The 17,012-nt window shown below is 48.1% G+C and overlaps 1 protein-coding gene across 4 annotated transcripts in view; it reads left to right on the top strand.

The window, feature by feature from the left end:
• Rbcn-3B (WD repeat-containing protein Rbcn-3B) overlaps positions 1-17,012 on the top strand; it is a 98,449-nt gene that overhangs the window by 49,147 nt on the left and 32,290 nt on the right. For all 4 annotated transcript variants that reach the window (XM_089548424.1, XM_089548423.1, XM_089548426.1 and 1 more), the window contains 6 exons: positions 3,250-3,389; positions 9,186-9,404; positions 10,007-10,268; positions 12,496-12,726; positions 13,314-13,473; positions 14,501-14,704. In XM_089548424.1, the coding sequence (XP_089404550.1) occupies positions 3,250-3,389; positions 9,186-9,404; positions 10,007-10,268; positions 12,496-12,726; positions 13,314-13,473; positions 14,501-14,704 (1,216 nt within the window). The remainder of the gene's footprint in view (positions 1-3,249; positions 3,390-9,185; positions 9,405-10,006; positions 10,269-12,495; positions 12,727-13,313; positions 13,474-14,500; positions 14,705-17,012) is intronic.

Raw genomic sequence — 17,012 nt, 5'->3', positions numbered from 1 at the left:
AGAGATGCTCACTTTTTTTTTTGTCTTGGCTGGGCTTGGCTTGGCTAGTTTAGCAATGCAGCCCACACTTTCATTCACGTCGCATGCACGTAACAAGTGCTGCCTTGTGCGCCATGCCTCTTCCACACCATCTTGCCAGCGCTCTAAACATACGTGCACTGGTGCAGCTGGGCGCAGCACTGTCTTGGCACTCTGCCAAGTTCACCGGGCGAGCCACCATCACTGGCGCTCCCATCAAAATGTAAACAAGTGGTGCCGTTACTGGCACACAGCATTTTGCCGTGCTGCCAAAGTGTGTGCTGTGGCTGGCACCGACAGCATGAAACTAAGGAACGAGCTAAGAAGAGCTGACGCTCTGAATGAAATGAGTTTCAACAAGCCGGCTACTGTGTCTGTTTCGCACACACCCAGAACAAGTGTCCCCAGAAGAAGTGTCCCCAGAAAGGGAGCCAATTCAGTGTGGATGCTCGCGGAACACACAAAAGCAGCCGGCAGAACTCCTTGGTTCTGGGGAACCCAGTTTGAGAACCCCTGCCGTAGAGGATGGGCAGATAGTAGTGGAGTGGGGGGCTTGCATGAAAAAGCATGCACTTTCATAGTGTTTCATAGAGGCTGCTTTCATTCTACATGATTTTTGCATATTGGTCTTGAAATGGTTAGACTCTGTGCAGAAAAATAAAAATAATGACAGCCGCGGTGGCTCAGTGGTTATGGTGCTCGGCTGCTGACCCGAAAGACGCGGGTGCGATCCCGGCCGCGGCGGTTGAATTTCTTTGGAGGAGAAATTCTTGAGGCCCGTGTACTGTGCGATGTCAGTGCACGTTAAAGAACCCCAGGTGGTCGAAATTTCCGGAGCCCTTCACTACGGCGTCTCTCATAGCCTTAGTCGCTTTGGGACGTTAAACCCCATAAAACCAAACCAAACCAGAAAAAAATTCATGGGGCCACTTCGTTGACCTAAAGTGCGGTGAGGCGAAAGCATTTAGTGCAGTGTGGTTGTGTCACTGATGTGTGGGTAAGATGTTAATTAAGTACACAATTGTTTGTGAGTCTAAAATGCTGGAGACCCTGGAGGGCATTTGAGAGGCCTCCGTCGGATTCGACGCCTTTCTGCAAACACTCTCCAGCATCCTAGACAAGGAGAACTACATATGCGTTGGCAGGAAGTAGCGTAGCCATTAGCACGCTCGGCTGCGGAACGGAAGGAGGATGGTGGTTCAGATCCCATCGTGCACAAAGATTTTTTTTCTGGTCTGACTAGAAAAAACTCAGGGGTGGAAGTGCTGCGCCAATTGTGCCATGCTGCGCCAATTTGATCTCCTGTGCCAAGCTGCGCCTAAACGGCAATTTACGCCTATTGCAAGTATACAGAACCAAATTTAGCCGAGTGTTATTGTCGGCGGGGCAACACTGGGCGCTCGCGACGAAACGGGCGCAACCGCATTCGCATTGACAGTTGGGTTCGCTCGTGGTGGTCGGCGCGGCTGTCTCGAAAGGCTTGTACAGCCATGAGTAAAAGTACGGTTAACTATTGTCTGGTAATGTAACTTGAGCACGGCCGGTATTGTGCGGACAAGATACCAGGTTTACTAGCATAATTAATGCACTTTTTTCGTACTTTAGGGCTCCAAAAAGAGATATGGAGATTTCGCGAAACGCGTCCTAAAAAAACTCCATGAAGATCATAACGCGCATATATGTCCTACATTGTCGCGCAAACGTCGACCCTCCACTTGCACCCCTCGCTGTCGACGCAACCCCTGTCTCCGCTGGATGGTATGACGCCACGTGCGCAGCTCTGAGCAATAAATGTGCAATGATACAATCGCAGAGCCAGCAGTCAGGAGCCAGTGGAGATAAACGGCGCTAAAATGGCGTCCTCGCGATGGGCCCGGGTGACTAGCGGCTAACAGAATCGCCAGCGGTTCTGTTGTTTAGGAATTCGGGCACCTTGTCCTGGAAAGCAACTGCCAGCGCGAGTGGGCCGGGTAAACTGCGCGCAAATATAATTTTCTTTACCAGAGCTAATTGAACAAACGAATTACGAACTTCTTACACATGGAGCTGCCAGGGAATGGACACCGGGCTTACTACCCGTCGTGCTCGCACCTCGCACCCAGTTGACGTTGCTTTGGCTTGGCCTGGACAGTTAATCTTCACAGCGGCGCGGCCGGCATCCCCTCGCTGCTCGCACCGCTCGCACCTTTCACAGCCGTACACCGCAACGTGTTCGTGCCGGTCTTCCACAGCCTGTCTTGCGTGCACGCTGGTGCATTTTTTTTTTCATATATGCTTGGGTAATAAATTCTGGGTGCGCATTTACACGAGGGCGCAAATTATGCGAGTAAATAGGGTAAGTTAGCCCCCTCCTTGTCTGTTTGGCTGCGGCAATTTTCCGAATTTTAAAATCCACCGGTTGGTGAGCATTGATTCTTTTTTTCTTTTTCCGGTCCTGATATAGTATATTCAAGATTCTGCTGCACTCTTTTGGTGGTTTTGACAAACTGTCCCCATTATGTTGTTGCTTTCTTCTTTTTTTTCTGAACTAAAATTAGTAATAGCTAATGTGTTTGTAGTAGCTGCCACATGTCTAATTTTTTATGAACTTTAGAAAATATCTTTAGAATAATTGCAATCTTTTTAATTAATTCTGGCCTGTGGGATCCGTGATCAATATTTATGCAGATTTTGGACTAGTTGCAAACAAAATTGCTTTCAGTCGCATTTAAATGTTGCCAATCTGCTCCAAAAGTGCTCCGAAATATCCTGCAAATTGCTCCAAACCTGCTCCAAAATGGGACTTTTGCTGCTCCAAACCTGCTCCAAAATAAGACTTTTGCTGCTCCTGTGCTTGCTCCAAAAAGTTGGAGCCTGCTTCCACCCCTGAAAGCGTGACACCTCTGCTGACAACCTTCTATTGACAACGATGAGGCATGAAAGGTTTTCGCCTTAAAAAGTTGCAAGAGGCCACGAAGTTTCTTGGCACGAGCAAGTCTTGTACAGCGCTGAATCTCCGCACTTCTTATCATGTCTTCCCTGGCACAGATCGTCCTAATGAGCCACTGAATGAAGAAAATGGGCAGAAGTCTAAAAAAAACACGCAGTGGAGTTCTGTCTTGGCATTGCTTCAGTAGCCAACTCAACATTATCCATTGTTTACTCAGTGATGTGCTGTAACTTCTCTAACCGCTGTATGTGTCTGTCGACAGGGTTGAAGGTGTAATGCAGCTGACTCTCTCTTTGTGGCAGGTTTGCGAAGGGAAGCTTGGCCTGCTGTGCCCCATGCGGCCCATCTGCTTTGGCCTGTTGTCACGAGGCAGCCACATGAGCCTGCTGCTGCCCACCCACACGTACCGCATTCTGCCCTGCCAGGAAACGGCCGCAGTCAGGTAGGGGCCGTGGGCACCTGTACAGACGACCCCTGGTCTCTTCCTCCCGAAGGTTCTGGAAAGTTCTGGAAACCCTGGGAGAAAAAAAAAATGAAAAATTGAAAATTGGCTTTTGGGGAAAGGAAATGGTGCAGTAATTGTCTCATCTCAGTGGACATCACGGCCGGGTTCAAACCCTGGAACTGGGACTCATTAGCTGAGTGCCATAACAACTGAGTAAAACCCTGGAACTGGGACTCATTAGCTGAGTGCCTAACAACTGAGTCAAACCCTGGGACTGGGACTCATTAGCTGAGTGCCCTGACAACTGAGTCAAACCCTGAAACTGGGACTCATTAGCTGAGTGCCCTAACAACTGAGTGAAACCCTGGAACTGGGACTCATTAGCTTAGTGCCCTAACAACTGAGTCAAACCCTGGAACTGGGACTCATTAGCTTAGTGCCCTAACAACTGAGTCAAACCCTGGAACTGGGACTTATTAGCTTAGTGCCCTAACAACTGAGTCAAACCCTGAAACTGGGACTCATTAGCTGAGTGCCCTGACAACTGAGTCAAACCCTGGAACTGGGACTTATTAGCTTAGTGCCCTAACAACTGAGTCAAACCCTGGAACTGGGACTCATTAGCTGAGTGCCCTAACAACTGAGTCAAACCCTGGAACTGGGACTTATTAGCTTAGTGCCCTAACAACTGAGTCAAACCCTGAAACTGGGACTCATTAGCTGAGTGCCCTGACAACTGAGTCAAACCCTGGAACTGGGACTTATTAGCTTAGTGCCCTAACAACTGAGTCAAACCCTGGAACTGGGACTCATTAGCTGAGTGCCCTAACAACTGAGTCAAACCCTAGAACTGGGACTCATTAGCTGAGTGCCCTAACAACTGCGTGAAACCTTGGAACTGGGACTCATTAGCTGAGTGCCCTAACAACTGAGTCAAACCTTGGAACTGGGACTCATTAGCTGAGTGCCCTAACAACTGAGTCAAACCCTGGAACTGGGACTTATTAGCTTAGTGCCCTAACAACTGAGTCAAACCCTGGAACTGGGACTCATTAGCTGAGTGCCCTAACAACTGAGTCAAACCCTGGAACTGGGACTCATTAGCTGAGTGCCCTAACAACTGAGTCAAACCTTGGAACTGGGACTCATTAGCTGAGTGCCCTGACAACTGAGTCAAACCCTGGAACTGGAACTTATTAGCTTAGTGCCCTAACAACTGAGTCAAACCCTGGAACTGGGACTCATTAGCTGAGTGCCCTAACAACTGAGTCAAACCCTAGAACTGGGACTCATTAGCTGAGTGCCATAACAACTGCGTGAAACCTTGGAACTGGGACTCATTAGCTGAGTGCCCTAACAACTGAGTCAAACCTTGGAACTGGGACTCATTAGCTGAGTGCCCTAACAACTGAGTCGAACCCTCGAACTGGGACTCATTAGCTGAGTGCCCTAACAGCTGAGTCAAACCCCAGAACTGGGACTCATTAGCTGAGTGCCCTAACAACTGAGTCAAACCCTCGAACTGGGACTCATTAGCTGAGTGCCCTAACAGCTGAGTCAAACCTTGGAACTGGGACTCATTAGCCGAGTGCCCTAACAACTGAGTCAAACCCTGGAACTGGAACTCATTAGCTGAGGGCCCTAACAACCGAGTCAAACCTTGAACTGGGACTCATTAGCTGAGTGCCCTAACAACTGAGTCAAACCCTCGAACTGGGACTCATTAGCCGAGTGCCCTAACAACTGAGTCAAACCCTCGAACTGGGACTCATTAGCCGAGTGCCCTAACAACTGAGTCAAACCCTCGAACTGGGACTCATTAGCCGAGTGCCCTAACAACTGAGCCACCGCGGCCAGTTCCCGGGAGTCCTTTATTTTTTTATGCCCTGACTTGCATGTTCACAGTTTTAATTGCAACATACTGAATGCCAGCGCAAAAATGCGCCATTTAGAATTCTCAAAAGCGTCGCTGGCATGTTTTAAAATTATTGGTCCCGCTGTGATGTGAGCACCTGAAATGTAGTTTCAGAAGATGCAGCAGGAGCCAGAAAATTCGTGGAAACCCAAGGCGTATGCCATCCCAGTTAAGTGCTGAATCATACACAACTGATATCTTTTCAGAGCATTTTCAAGTTGAAGAAGCCGATATTTGTGAATTGTAATGGACATTTTACTAAGACCAATTTGGAAGGAGGAAAAGTGAGAACTTCATTTCATCAAGCTAAATATAGGGACCGCTTTAGAGCATGTGCTTTAGAATGTCATAGAAATCCGCAGCCACACTGCTACTGCTGTTCTCTTGTGTTAGTTAGTGTTTCTGTCCAGCCCCTTATAATGAACATGACTGTAAAGCATTGTTCGCTTGTTGTAACCAGATGTTCGCACTAAGTGGACTGAACGTAATATTCATGAAAACCGCAACATGGACTTTCGCCGTGCAGTGTCTGCGTGTTGAATGCGAGTCTCTATTGGCCTGGACAAGCACATTCTCGTGCATCGCAATCAGCAGGATGATTGGCACTGTGCGTGTGAAATTCATCCAAAATTCTCTGCATTGTACACTTTGCACTCGGCCAGGAAATTTGACTAATTCGTATCATCTCGAAATTCGTATTAACCCTATCATATTATTTAGATTATACTGTATTTTAATCATTATTTCTGTGTTCAGGATTTTTCACAATTTTAAAATCTAGCTTGAACGACCCTAGCACTATGTATAGTGCTCACAAAGAATTGCACCTTTCATACCCCTTGAAGCAACATGTTAATTAAAGCAGTTTTTTTCTCCAAAAATGACTTATATTTTGAAAAAAGTTCTCTTGCGTATTCAGAATCTTGCCTGAGGAAATTCAAGATTGTTGTTGCCACGTGAAAGGTTATGCCATTCTTTCGTGCTTCTGCTTGTTGTGTGGGCAAGGTCTCTGTAATAAAAAAAAAATCATCATCATCAGCCTGACCTCGTCCACTGCAGGGCAAAAGTCTCCCATGTCTGTCCAATTAACCCTGTCATTTGCCAGTTGCGGCCACCGTATCCCCACAAACTTCTTAACCTCATTCGCCCACCTGACTTTCTGCCGTCCCCTGCTACGCTTGCCTTCTCTTGGAATCCACTCCGTTACCCTTAAAGGGAGACTGAAGCACTTTTTCTGAAAATCGGGCTGGCAGCGCCATCCTATAGTTTTTCATGCTGTATACTGGAATATCGCATCCAAATAAGGCAAAAACAAGCGCGAATTGCCTTTTTCAGCCGAAATATGCGGCCTGTGCCGCGAGGCACACCGCGCGGCGCGCCGCCGCCCGTGATTGGTCAAGAGAGGTCGTGACGTCACTTTGAGGACTGGAGAAGCTGCCGATGCGGATCCGGCGCTGCGTTGAGGGCAGATCGCAGCTTTCCGTGTCGTTGTAAAAGCGAATACGGCGAGTATTTTTTTTTACTGACCACCGAACAAAAGGATACTACAGTTTGCTCATTCCACATATCGCCTGAAACCAAAAAAGACACAAGCAAAAAATTCTATGCCTAGCACAAGCATACGCCAGCGTCAAAGACGCGATGCAGACCATGCGTAAAAGGTGCCAGCACAACCTCGGCTCGTATTCTCGGAAAGGAAGGGGTGCGAACAATACTCAAGTCAATTACCACCACCGGACGCCTCCTGGCTCGCCCGGAAGAGCGTCATCCTAAAGAAAAGGCCCAAAACACTGTGTACAAAAAATCCTGTTCTCAGTACCCGGCGTCGCAGGTTGGGGCAAGAAAGTATTTCAAGGAAACGATGAAGAAGCACAAAGTTGGTGTCAAAATTAGCGAAGCGCAGTGGCCAAGCACTGCGAGGCATGTGACCACAAGATAGTGACGCAATCATGGTGTGCTGGAAACCAAGCCAAATACGCGCACAAATACGCGCACAAATACGCTTCACTCCTGGCGCGTTCAGCAGATGCCAGAAAATATTAATCGCTGCCTCGGAAACGTTCGCCCTTCCTAGATTTGCAGTTTAGGTTCAGTGAAGTAGTTGCCAACTATATGTGTGTTTAAAAGCCAAGCTAGCTGCAACTCGCCCGCTGCCACAACTTGATGAAGAAACCGAGTAAGGTTGCGGCGTTTTTTTGCAAAAACTCGGTTGGCATTCATTTCTCTCATAAATTTGCATCCGAAATCAACGTCGAACGCTTTCATTTTAATTGCTTAGCTAGGATTAAACGAGATGCCGCATATGAAGAGCTTCGATGCTTGCTTGCTTTGCTTTATTGTGCTTTGCTCTGCTTGCTTGCTTGCTTGCTTACTTGCTTGGACACGTCGAACCGAGTATAAAATCACTAACCGAGCCTTGCTGAGCACGTCTCAGGTGGTCTGGCCGCACCTAAGCTGAGGAGAGCGACACATGCTTAAGCCTCTATAAGGTTTCTTCAGGGGCTAAGTGAGCATGTTTCTACTTTTAAAAGAGGCGCTTCTTCGAAATGGTGACACGCCTCTTATGCGCGAGGAAATCAATGGAACTGTGTCATGGTTCAGCCGCGGCTTTTCGACAGAAATCTCCAAAGATCACACTAGGACAAGCTCTGCCTGTAGCCGCTCTTACGAAAGTGTTTCGAGCAGAGTAAGCTTGCTTTTGTCGGCTTGAATTCTTCGTCACAGCAGCGAGCGGTTGCGCTGCGAGCTTGTGATCTTGCGGAAAACAGTGGAAGACGACACAGTCGCGGCCGTAGTTGTTCGTGGACACGAACGCAGAGTAGTGCCTGTTGAATCTGATTCGCAAGGTCGGCTGACACGCTTTGTACGTCACAACGCACGCAGTACGAGGAACAACGCATGCAGCACGAGAAACAACGCGTGCTGAAAGCGCGCTCGGGTGCGCCGAAGCATCCCCGGCTCCTCAACATGACGTCACGCTGGCCGACATGGACGAGGTTTCCCTCTCCGCTGTTCCCCTCTCCTGCGCTCGCGCGGGGCGCGGGAAATTTAAACATCGCATTTTTAATTGGTGATTGCGCCACTGTTTTAGCCAAAATCGAAAAAATAATTTCACAGACGTGATCAGCAATGACAGTACTTCAAAACCCTAGAAGGTTAGCTGATTCGAAAACCGCCTCAGTATCCCTTTAAGGACCACCGATTGTCTTGCCTTCGCATTACATGCCTTGCCCAAGCCCATTTCTTCCTCTTGATTTCGACTAGGATGTCATTAGCCCACATTTGTTCTCTCAAGCACTTCCCCCGCTTCCGATCTGTTAACGTTACACCTATCATTTTTCTTTCCATAGCTCGCTGCTTTGCCCTTAAAAAAAAAAAGCTCCTTTTATATCTGGAGAAACAGCGCATTGATGCTTTATTGCTGTTTTTGTAATCCAGACGGGCATGTGGTTAAGGGGATGCTGAAGGTGTCATTATTGCCTCAACACAGAGGAGAATTCCCTGCGAGTGACTAAATTCTGCAAGTCTTCATTGTACATTGTTCATTGTACATGTATTTGACCGTTGAGAGCAGTAGCTGTAGGCAGAGGTGGACAGAGTGAGCCAGAGCCCAAACGATCATAGTCGCTCATGTCCCATGCCATTGTCTTCAAGTTCCCTTGGTATAGTTTCGAGCTGCATTTTTGGATTTCGTAATGACCACCTTAAGAAGGTTTGATTTTGCCTTGCACTCTAGTTCACTTGGTTTTTGTGTGCGAAGTAAGCCAACAGTCAATGAAACAGGAAAGTGTAAAGGAAGGCCACCTTTTTTTTATGATGTTGTTGATTCAAGTGTTGATTCAAGTGACAATGGTTCCCCATTGTCGCCTATCTTGCAGCAACAAGGGCGAGTCCCGCAAGGTGATAATCCCAGTGCCCAAGGAGCAGATCGAGGAAGAGGAGCGAGCGCGACGCTTCTCTTCTCGGGGTCACTGGGAGCTCTCGACAGCCGTCACAACCAACCACCTGCTGTCGGTGATTGCCCTGGCCAACACGCTCATGTCCATGAACAGCGCCACCTTTGTGCCCGAGCAGGAGAAGCGGCGGAAGCTGCACAGGCAAGTGCCACAGCGGCTTTGCTTTCAGCCGGTGAGCTGTTGAGCAGCACGTGAAGTTTCATCAAAGACGTCACCATGGAAAGTATATTCTTTTGCTGGTTGTACACAGCGATTCTTTTAAAGGGGCTCTGGAGCAGCTTGTGGGGAGAGTGCATAAATTCGCTCAATCACTACATTCTCTCATCGTGAACACCTGAGCCAAATAATACACTTCTACACGCAGCAGAGAGCTCACAGTGGCCCGCGAAAGTTGGCGAGTCCTTTTCAGTGACCTTTTCACGCTCGCGCCCTGCTTCGTTGCGCACTCCTGTGCAGTTCTGTTCAAGAGATGGCTAGTGTGACTGGATGCTTTCAGGTATCAGGCAGCTCCCATGGCTGTGGCCAGTTAGCAACGTCGCTCCAGCAGGTCAGGAAGCTCCCCTCCGCCTCCCCCGGGGAATTCCCGCTGTGGGGCTGTCGGTGGAGTGCCCACCTTTGGGCATGCAAAAAGTGACGAGAGGAGAGGGAAAGGCACGAAGACACTGAATTTCACTGAAAGAGTGAACTGCACTCGTGGAAGTCGCTGTGCCGTGCATGAGCACATGCCCCATCATCCCTTGCAGGCGCTTGAGCCGTGCGGACAGCCGTGCCTTCATGATGGCCCCCGAGGCAGGGGGTGGCAGTGGTGGCCAGGGGATGGACAGCAGTGGGGCCCTGGCTGTGATCCAGGAGGTGCTGTCGCAGCAGCAGGCTCACGTCAAGCAGGGCTGGAGCTTGCTGGCTGCGCTGCACTGCGTCCTGCTGCCCGACCTGGTGCGCACGCCCGACTTCAAGCGGCCCCAGGTGGAGATGCTCGCACGCCGCTGGCAGGATCGCTGCCTGGAGGTTGGTGCTTTTCCCCCCTCTCTTTCAGCTTTTTATCTCCTTGACCGCACGAAAGGCAGTCTTATCACTGGTGGTTGTTGTGGCTTCCCTGTCTACACATTCATTCTGGTCCAGTAGCGCAGTGCACACACACAGAATGGTGGTTGTTGGCTATAAGGGTTTCTGACCCTTAGACGTCAGTGAAAGGGAGTCCCAAGACGTCCAAGAAATGGAACCACCCACCCTGCCTCCATCGCCTCCATTACAAATGCTGACCTCTTTAAAATTGTTGTTACTGATTATTATTTTAAGGACTCATTACGCGGAAAAAAAAAAAAAGTTTCGGATCTTCTTGTAAGTCGAAATTTCATATCTTATGTACGCCCGTTCGTCCGCCCGCTCACCCCCTTGTTCATTCATCTGCCCATTCTTACGTCTAGAATCAACCAAAACCCACGTGGTCGATAAGTTGTGTCCCCCACATCACCACCGTTAATTTAAAAAGGAAGGGCAGGCCACCCTCATGCGTGCGTACCTTTGACAGACTAATAGGCACGTATGTGCAGAGTACACTTGTTCGTTGACTTGGGGCTTAAAAGCTCTGAGGCCGCTTTTTCAATTGACCCAGTGTCGCAGCATTTGTTATCGTCAAGCAGAGATGGCCAGATATTGGTGATGCACATGTTGTCTGTGGCAAATGAAAAAAATTGACAGGGGCTTAACACAGTTAAACCGAGTAGACCTGCAAAAGCAGGTGTTCATTCTTCAATTGGAGGGGGCACTTAAACTCCGCCTTAGGGGTGTGGCATGATGTATTTAGTGGGTTAATGCCCATGTAAGCTGAGTTGGTAACTACTACTTATGATTCATAGATGGCGACGAGTCCTCATATACCACTATACCAGCGCAGTGGCGCAGCGGTTGAGCGATGCGCCACTGCACTGGCAGGTGGCTTGTTTCTATCCCAGCCACCCGTCGAGATTTTGCGACCCATGTTGCTCTTCCCGAGCAACCTCTCGTGCAGATGGCACGACGCTCGTCCGACCTTACCCGAGTTACTACCCGAGCTTACCCAAGCAACTCGTGTAAGCTCGGGTAGTAAGCTCGGGTTGCTAGGGTCTTTAAGGAAAATAAAGTGAAGTGAAGTGAAGTGAAGATCGTACATGCCGTTGTTGCTGATACGCTTGCGTTTAAGCATTTGGTTTAGCTCGTGCTGGCTCCCTGGCCGGCACGGCGCCGTCATGAGCTGTGAAACCCAGCGCCTGTGCGAGGGTGTTGCCCTCTGGGTGTGTAGGCGGCAGCGGCACAGCGCCATCTGTTGGAGCGCAGCTGAAGCGGTTGCTAGGCAACGGCGACTCAAGGTTGTTTCGTAGCCGCACCGTCACGAGCATACGCGACGAGCCGAGCTGGGCTCCAGTAATGTTGAACAAAAACGCCTGAAAGGTGTGCCTGCTCATGGAGTTGGAAACTATGCCGCAAAAGGAGTGAGATAAGAGACATACTGCTACGCTGCTGGGGGGCCTTTGAAGTGCTCAGAGCTGGGTGGAAAGCAAAAATCAGAAAAAAAAAAAAAAAAATAATAGCAGCTGTTGTTGGGGATACAGTGAGAAAAAAAAAGAAAGACAGTGGAAAAAGAAAACTAGCCCAATGTCATTTTCAAGTTAAACAACGTGAGCCTGTTTCATGCTCTTAGTCTTCAGCTCAGCTCATGCATAGTACAATGAATGTTCTGTTAGCAATTGTCCTCTCACTGCAAGGCTATTTTATGTATTGTTTTCATCTAACATATATTCGGGTCCATCTTGCACGCTGACATACCTTTTGGGGGGGGGCATACCTCTGTTTAGGCAAACAAATTTTCTGTCTCTTAAAATTCGGCTTAAACTGAGTCCGCTATAACTAGCAGCTTTCTTCTGGCCTGCTTAGAGTATTCAGGTGGAAGAAAATTCATTTTGAATAGAAACAGTGAGTGGCAGCCAAAAAGGGCTGAAGCATGACAGATTCAGAACAATTTCAGCTCATGAATTTACATTTAGTTGTCTGTTGTTGTGATAGACTGCAGCATATGTGCTACTCAGCAGTCTGCAGCCAGAAAATTCGTGTTTCTTTTCTTTTATTCTTGATGAAATTGGAATTTGCTGTTCGCTTCTTCTGTCGTCCTTATCTGTCTGAGATTAGATTCAGGATTGTAGTGCAGGGAAAACCCCATGGATTGTAACCCTGACAAAGAAGGCTGGTTGTCGTCCAGGTGCGTGAGGCAGCACAGGCGCTGCTACTCGCGGAACTTCGGCGCATTGGCCCCAAAGGGCGCAAGATGGTCGTGGACGAGTGGGCCGTCTACCTGCCCAACTACGGCGAGGCCTTTCTTGCACCGCACAACGTCCCAGGCGGGCCCAGCGCCTCAGCACCACAGGTGGGACAGGCCGGACAGCAGGCGGGAAATGCTGGGGCTGCCAGCCCAAGCAGCGTGAATATTGAGGTGGGTATCACAGTGGTGACCTCTCTTTCTTCTCTCTTACAGCAGGTCACTTCTCAGGCCCTTAGGAAGGCTCTTTAGTTTGCGTTATCTTCTAAAAAATCTGGCTGATGATGATGATTGACAAAAAGTCTGCCCAAAACCTAGCTAGTAGTGCTGAATTCAAACTCCGGCAATTCTGCCACTTTAAAAAGAAGGAAAGCAGTAACGGTAGCTGCAAATATAAGTCGATTGGTAATGTCAAAAATTTGATATACACTGGATGCATGGGGCATTTGAGAACACGATGCTGACTTTAGGTAGAGAACAGTACCTCAGGCAAAAATACTGCACATACTCATGTAAGGGCCGCTCCCGTGTAAGGGGTGGCCCTTACTCCTCTGTTTCATTCCTTGAATTCTCCTTCCTTTTTTTGTTTATTTGTCTTCCTGTACTTCTCTTCCTCATTCTAGCGCTGTTTTTTGCAGCTAACACGTTGTTCTTGTTTCAGTGCTTGCAAAGATCATGCGTCTTTTCATAACGGGTGTGCTGAACTTCACATCTGGTATTATTGCTTGCGCCTCATAGTATCCCTGCTGTTTGGCCTCCAGGGTAGTGTTGCAAGCTATCAAGTGGGTGCTGCGGCAGCCAGCCGTGCTTCTTCGGGAGCCAGCACGCCTTCTGGGGCCCAACCCAAGGCGGACGCACAGTCGATTCGAACTAGCGATGGACAGAACTCATCGGAGGAAGAGGATGAAGAAGAGAGGGAAGGTGAGGCTGTCCACCAAACTTGCATGTTGTCAGATTTTTTGTTTTTTTGTTTTGCGTGAAGTGCATGAAGTTTTTTTGTGTTCAAGTGATGCATGTAATCATATGCATCGGTAGGATACTTCTATTGGATGACATCCTGTGAATGAGAACCTCTTAGTAGATTTTAGCCGAAATTATGCTAGCAGTTGTGCCCTCTAGCCAGCTGCTCAGGCTGTCCAGGAGAGATAATGTTTCAGAAAGGGATTAACTAGCCTGGTCAAACAGTCCTTGTACTGGTCCTTACTTATCTTGAACAGCAAACTTATACCCCTGTCAAGCGGGCAAGTTAAGTGCACTTACGGAGAGTGTCACTCGCTGCAAGTACACTTTGCCACATCTAAATGACGCAAGTAGAGTGTCACTCGCGGAAGAGTGCACTCCGCTAGGAGTGCGTTCACGGACCACACTTTTCTGGCCGAGTGCGTAGCCTCGCCACCAGCGACTTCAAAGGCAAAACATGTATAGTGCATAAAAAGTACTTACAACTTTATTTTACATGCTATAACACTGCTTTCAGAAAAAAAATTTGTTCGTTATAGCTACAGGCGAAGCAACAAAACAAAGGAAACGTGGTCACATGCAACATCACTGCCTGCCGCCATCTTGTTTGTTGTGGAAATTCTAGATAGTCTTGGCTGGTCTTGGCTTTTCTTCTATTTCTGTTTTTTTTTCATCGTTGAAAACTGTTTAACCTCGTTTTATTTGCGCTATCACGTTAAATAATTATTATGAGTCCTTTTTCTTTTCCATCGTCCTCTTCAGCAATTCCGCTCATTTTCTGTCACCATTTTTTTTTTACTACAAGTGCACTTTGCTTTCCCATTTAGCACTGCATAGCCTAAAGTGTCACTCAGAATGCCAAAGCGCACTCCCTGTAAGTGCACTTAACGTATTAGCTTACTTGAACAGCAACGTAAGTTAACGAGAAACTGAATGAGAGGGCAGTGTGGTGGCACTGAGCACCTGAGCACCTCACCGTTGCCTGCAGGTGGGGAGGGGGTCTCCAAGCATGCCTGGAGTGCTGCCGAGGGCCGCCGTAAGCAGTCGACAGCCATTGTTCTTCTGGGCGTGATCGGGGCGGAGTACGGCCACGAGATTGAACAGAGCAAGCGGAAGGGCGCCGACGACCAGAAGAAGAAGTCTGTCGTGGACGGATTTGGCCCCACCAACTACTCCCTCGCATGGCACACCAGTGAGTGTTTCTCGCTTTTGGACAGGTTGAGGAGGGGGAGTCCCACCATTTTTTTCATTCAGGCACTGGAGGAAAGAAACATATAGACAAGCTCTGGGGCCATTTGCTTCACTTAGATGAGTTCAAGATTAAGCAGAAACATATGTCATGGTCCCTAGCCATCTCCTGGTTTGCGCCTGCCCCCCAAAAAACTGTAGGTATCTTCTAGGCCCATCTTGTTCCCCAAGGTATTGACGCCTTTTACAATGAGTCGCCCACTTCAGAGCAAATTTATGGTTATTTGCGCATTGTCTTGTGCATTGTTTGGTTTGCACCATCGTGTGCAAGAAGTGCACATAAAAAGTAGCATCTAGCACACAAACTATCAGCACCTATAAACTAATATTGCTTGCTCTCAATGAGACGCTTTACCTTTCATTCAAAAACTAAATGCTCACATTGCTGGGCTACTTAATAACTGAGTTGTGTGTTTCGCTTTTATCCGATACAAAGGCACCTGAAGGCACACCTTGTCTTCAGTACTGTGGAAATGCCTTGACGAAGTGGTACAAGGTGCTAAGATATGTGTTCATTCTGTAAATGTGCCTTCCTCAATATTTTTCATTTTTACAATTCTTCAGTCCTCTTCCTTTTTCAAGGCCAGTCTTTAAGCTGCAAACGCAATGACGGGCACAGCTCCCCGTAGCCACCGGTCTGCAGTATGCCACGTACCCTTCTGGGTGAAAAACGCAAATGCCTATGCAGCAAACTTCATGCGCTTCTTTCTGCATACGCAAGCAGTGAAAATCCCTATGCAACATTTTCTGAATGCCTTGCAAAATGCATATGCTTGGTGCATACGGTACCCTGAGGTGAAGCCACCGAAAACAGACACTACAGTAGACTCCCATTAAAGGGACACTGAGGAGAAATCGAAGTTGGCTTGTATCGACAGAATACCAGCTCCTGATTACAAAAACGCCACTCATACTGACAACAAAGCTCTTGTAACGTAGAAAAGAGCAAGAACCAAAATACAGGTATCGCCGCCACAGGCCAAACTCGCAAGTACAAGCGTGATGAGATCATAGAACAAAACAGTGTTGCTAGAACGAATGGTTCTAGCAACACCAGGAACCGAGAAACCATGCATCACTGAGGCGCAGCCAATGCATGCGCAAATCTCCTTGACGTCGCCAGATGGCGCCACGTGCCCGGCTGCTACGCGCGCTCCTGAAGCATCGGGACAAATCAGCGCCTGTTTTCCGGCGGTAGGCGGGCTCCCGGTATTCCGCTAGCGGTAACAAGGTACACGATATGCTAAAGGTGTCTATTTGCGAGAACTTCGTTGACGACTTCGAGAACGAGATCCATCGTAACGCTGGCAAAACGCCAGTGCAAACGTAATTGAAGCGACTGTAGCGACGGCCGCAATAGCCGATAGATGCCTTCAACGTGCGGCCGGCGGTAGCTTTCTTTTCGGCTGCTGCTAGGCCGCACTGCTGGCAGCCAGAAATCACGGAGTCTGCGTTACGTCATGTGCACGTCATGTTTCACATCTCTTAGTCCTCTGTCGTCATAGACGAATCCCAAGTTTGAATCAGAGCGGCGGGAAAAACTTTTTCAACTTCGAATCCAAATTTCTTAGAAATAAATGCATCTTTCGCTGCCGGCCAAGTGGCAACAAAGCCATGACATGCCGAACTATCGGATTTTACTATAAAAAAAATATTAATAGTGCTCTCCTCAGTGTCCCTTTAAGGTGAACTCTGCTAGCATGATTCTCCGATAAGGTGAACAGTATTATGTACAGCGTTTGGTTGGTTTCCCATAGACTAAGTATAAAAAAATTCCTTAATAGGAATTATTTCATGCGTTCTTTGGTTAAGACGAACCTTTACGGTGTACAGAGCCTCTGTGAGGCACTTTCGAGGAAAGCTAGAAAAAAAAATTTAAAAGAAAACTTCATCGCCAGAAAACATACCATGCAAGAGAGCTTTCTCATATTTTATATTATCTTGCAAGGTAACTTTCCCGCGCCTTCACGCGATTGTGCGGGAAAGCTACCTTGCAGGTCTGGCTAGGCCAGGTAGGGGTCGGCCTATGCAATCTGACATAGGCAGACCACAGCATCATGCGCGCATTGCCTCTGGAAACCTGGTAGTTGATTTGGAATCTGCACAGTTAAATGGGAGCTGAATTTTTAACCAATGCGGCATTGTAGCTCTACAAGCAGAACCTAGATATATAGGACTTGAAGGATATGGCTCAAAAGTTCGATATGTCGATAATTGGATATATCAAAAATGGCAATAGATAGGCTTTTTCT

This window comes from Amblyomma mixtum, chromosome 6 (assembly GCF_055824585.1).
Source record: "Amblyomma mixtum isolate Tamu chromosome 6, ASM5582458v1, whole genome shotgun sequence".
NCBI lineage: Eukaryota > Metazoa > Arthropoda > Arachnida > Ixodida > Ixodidae > Amblyomma > Amblyomma mixtum.
Note: the sequence above shows the minus strand (reverse complement) of the source record. Positions and strands in the feature narration are given on the sequence as shown.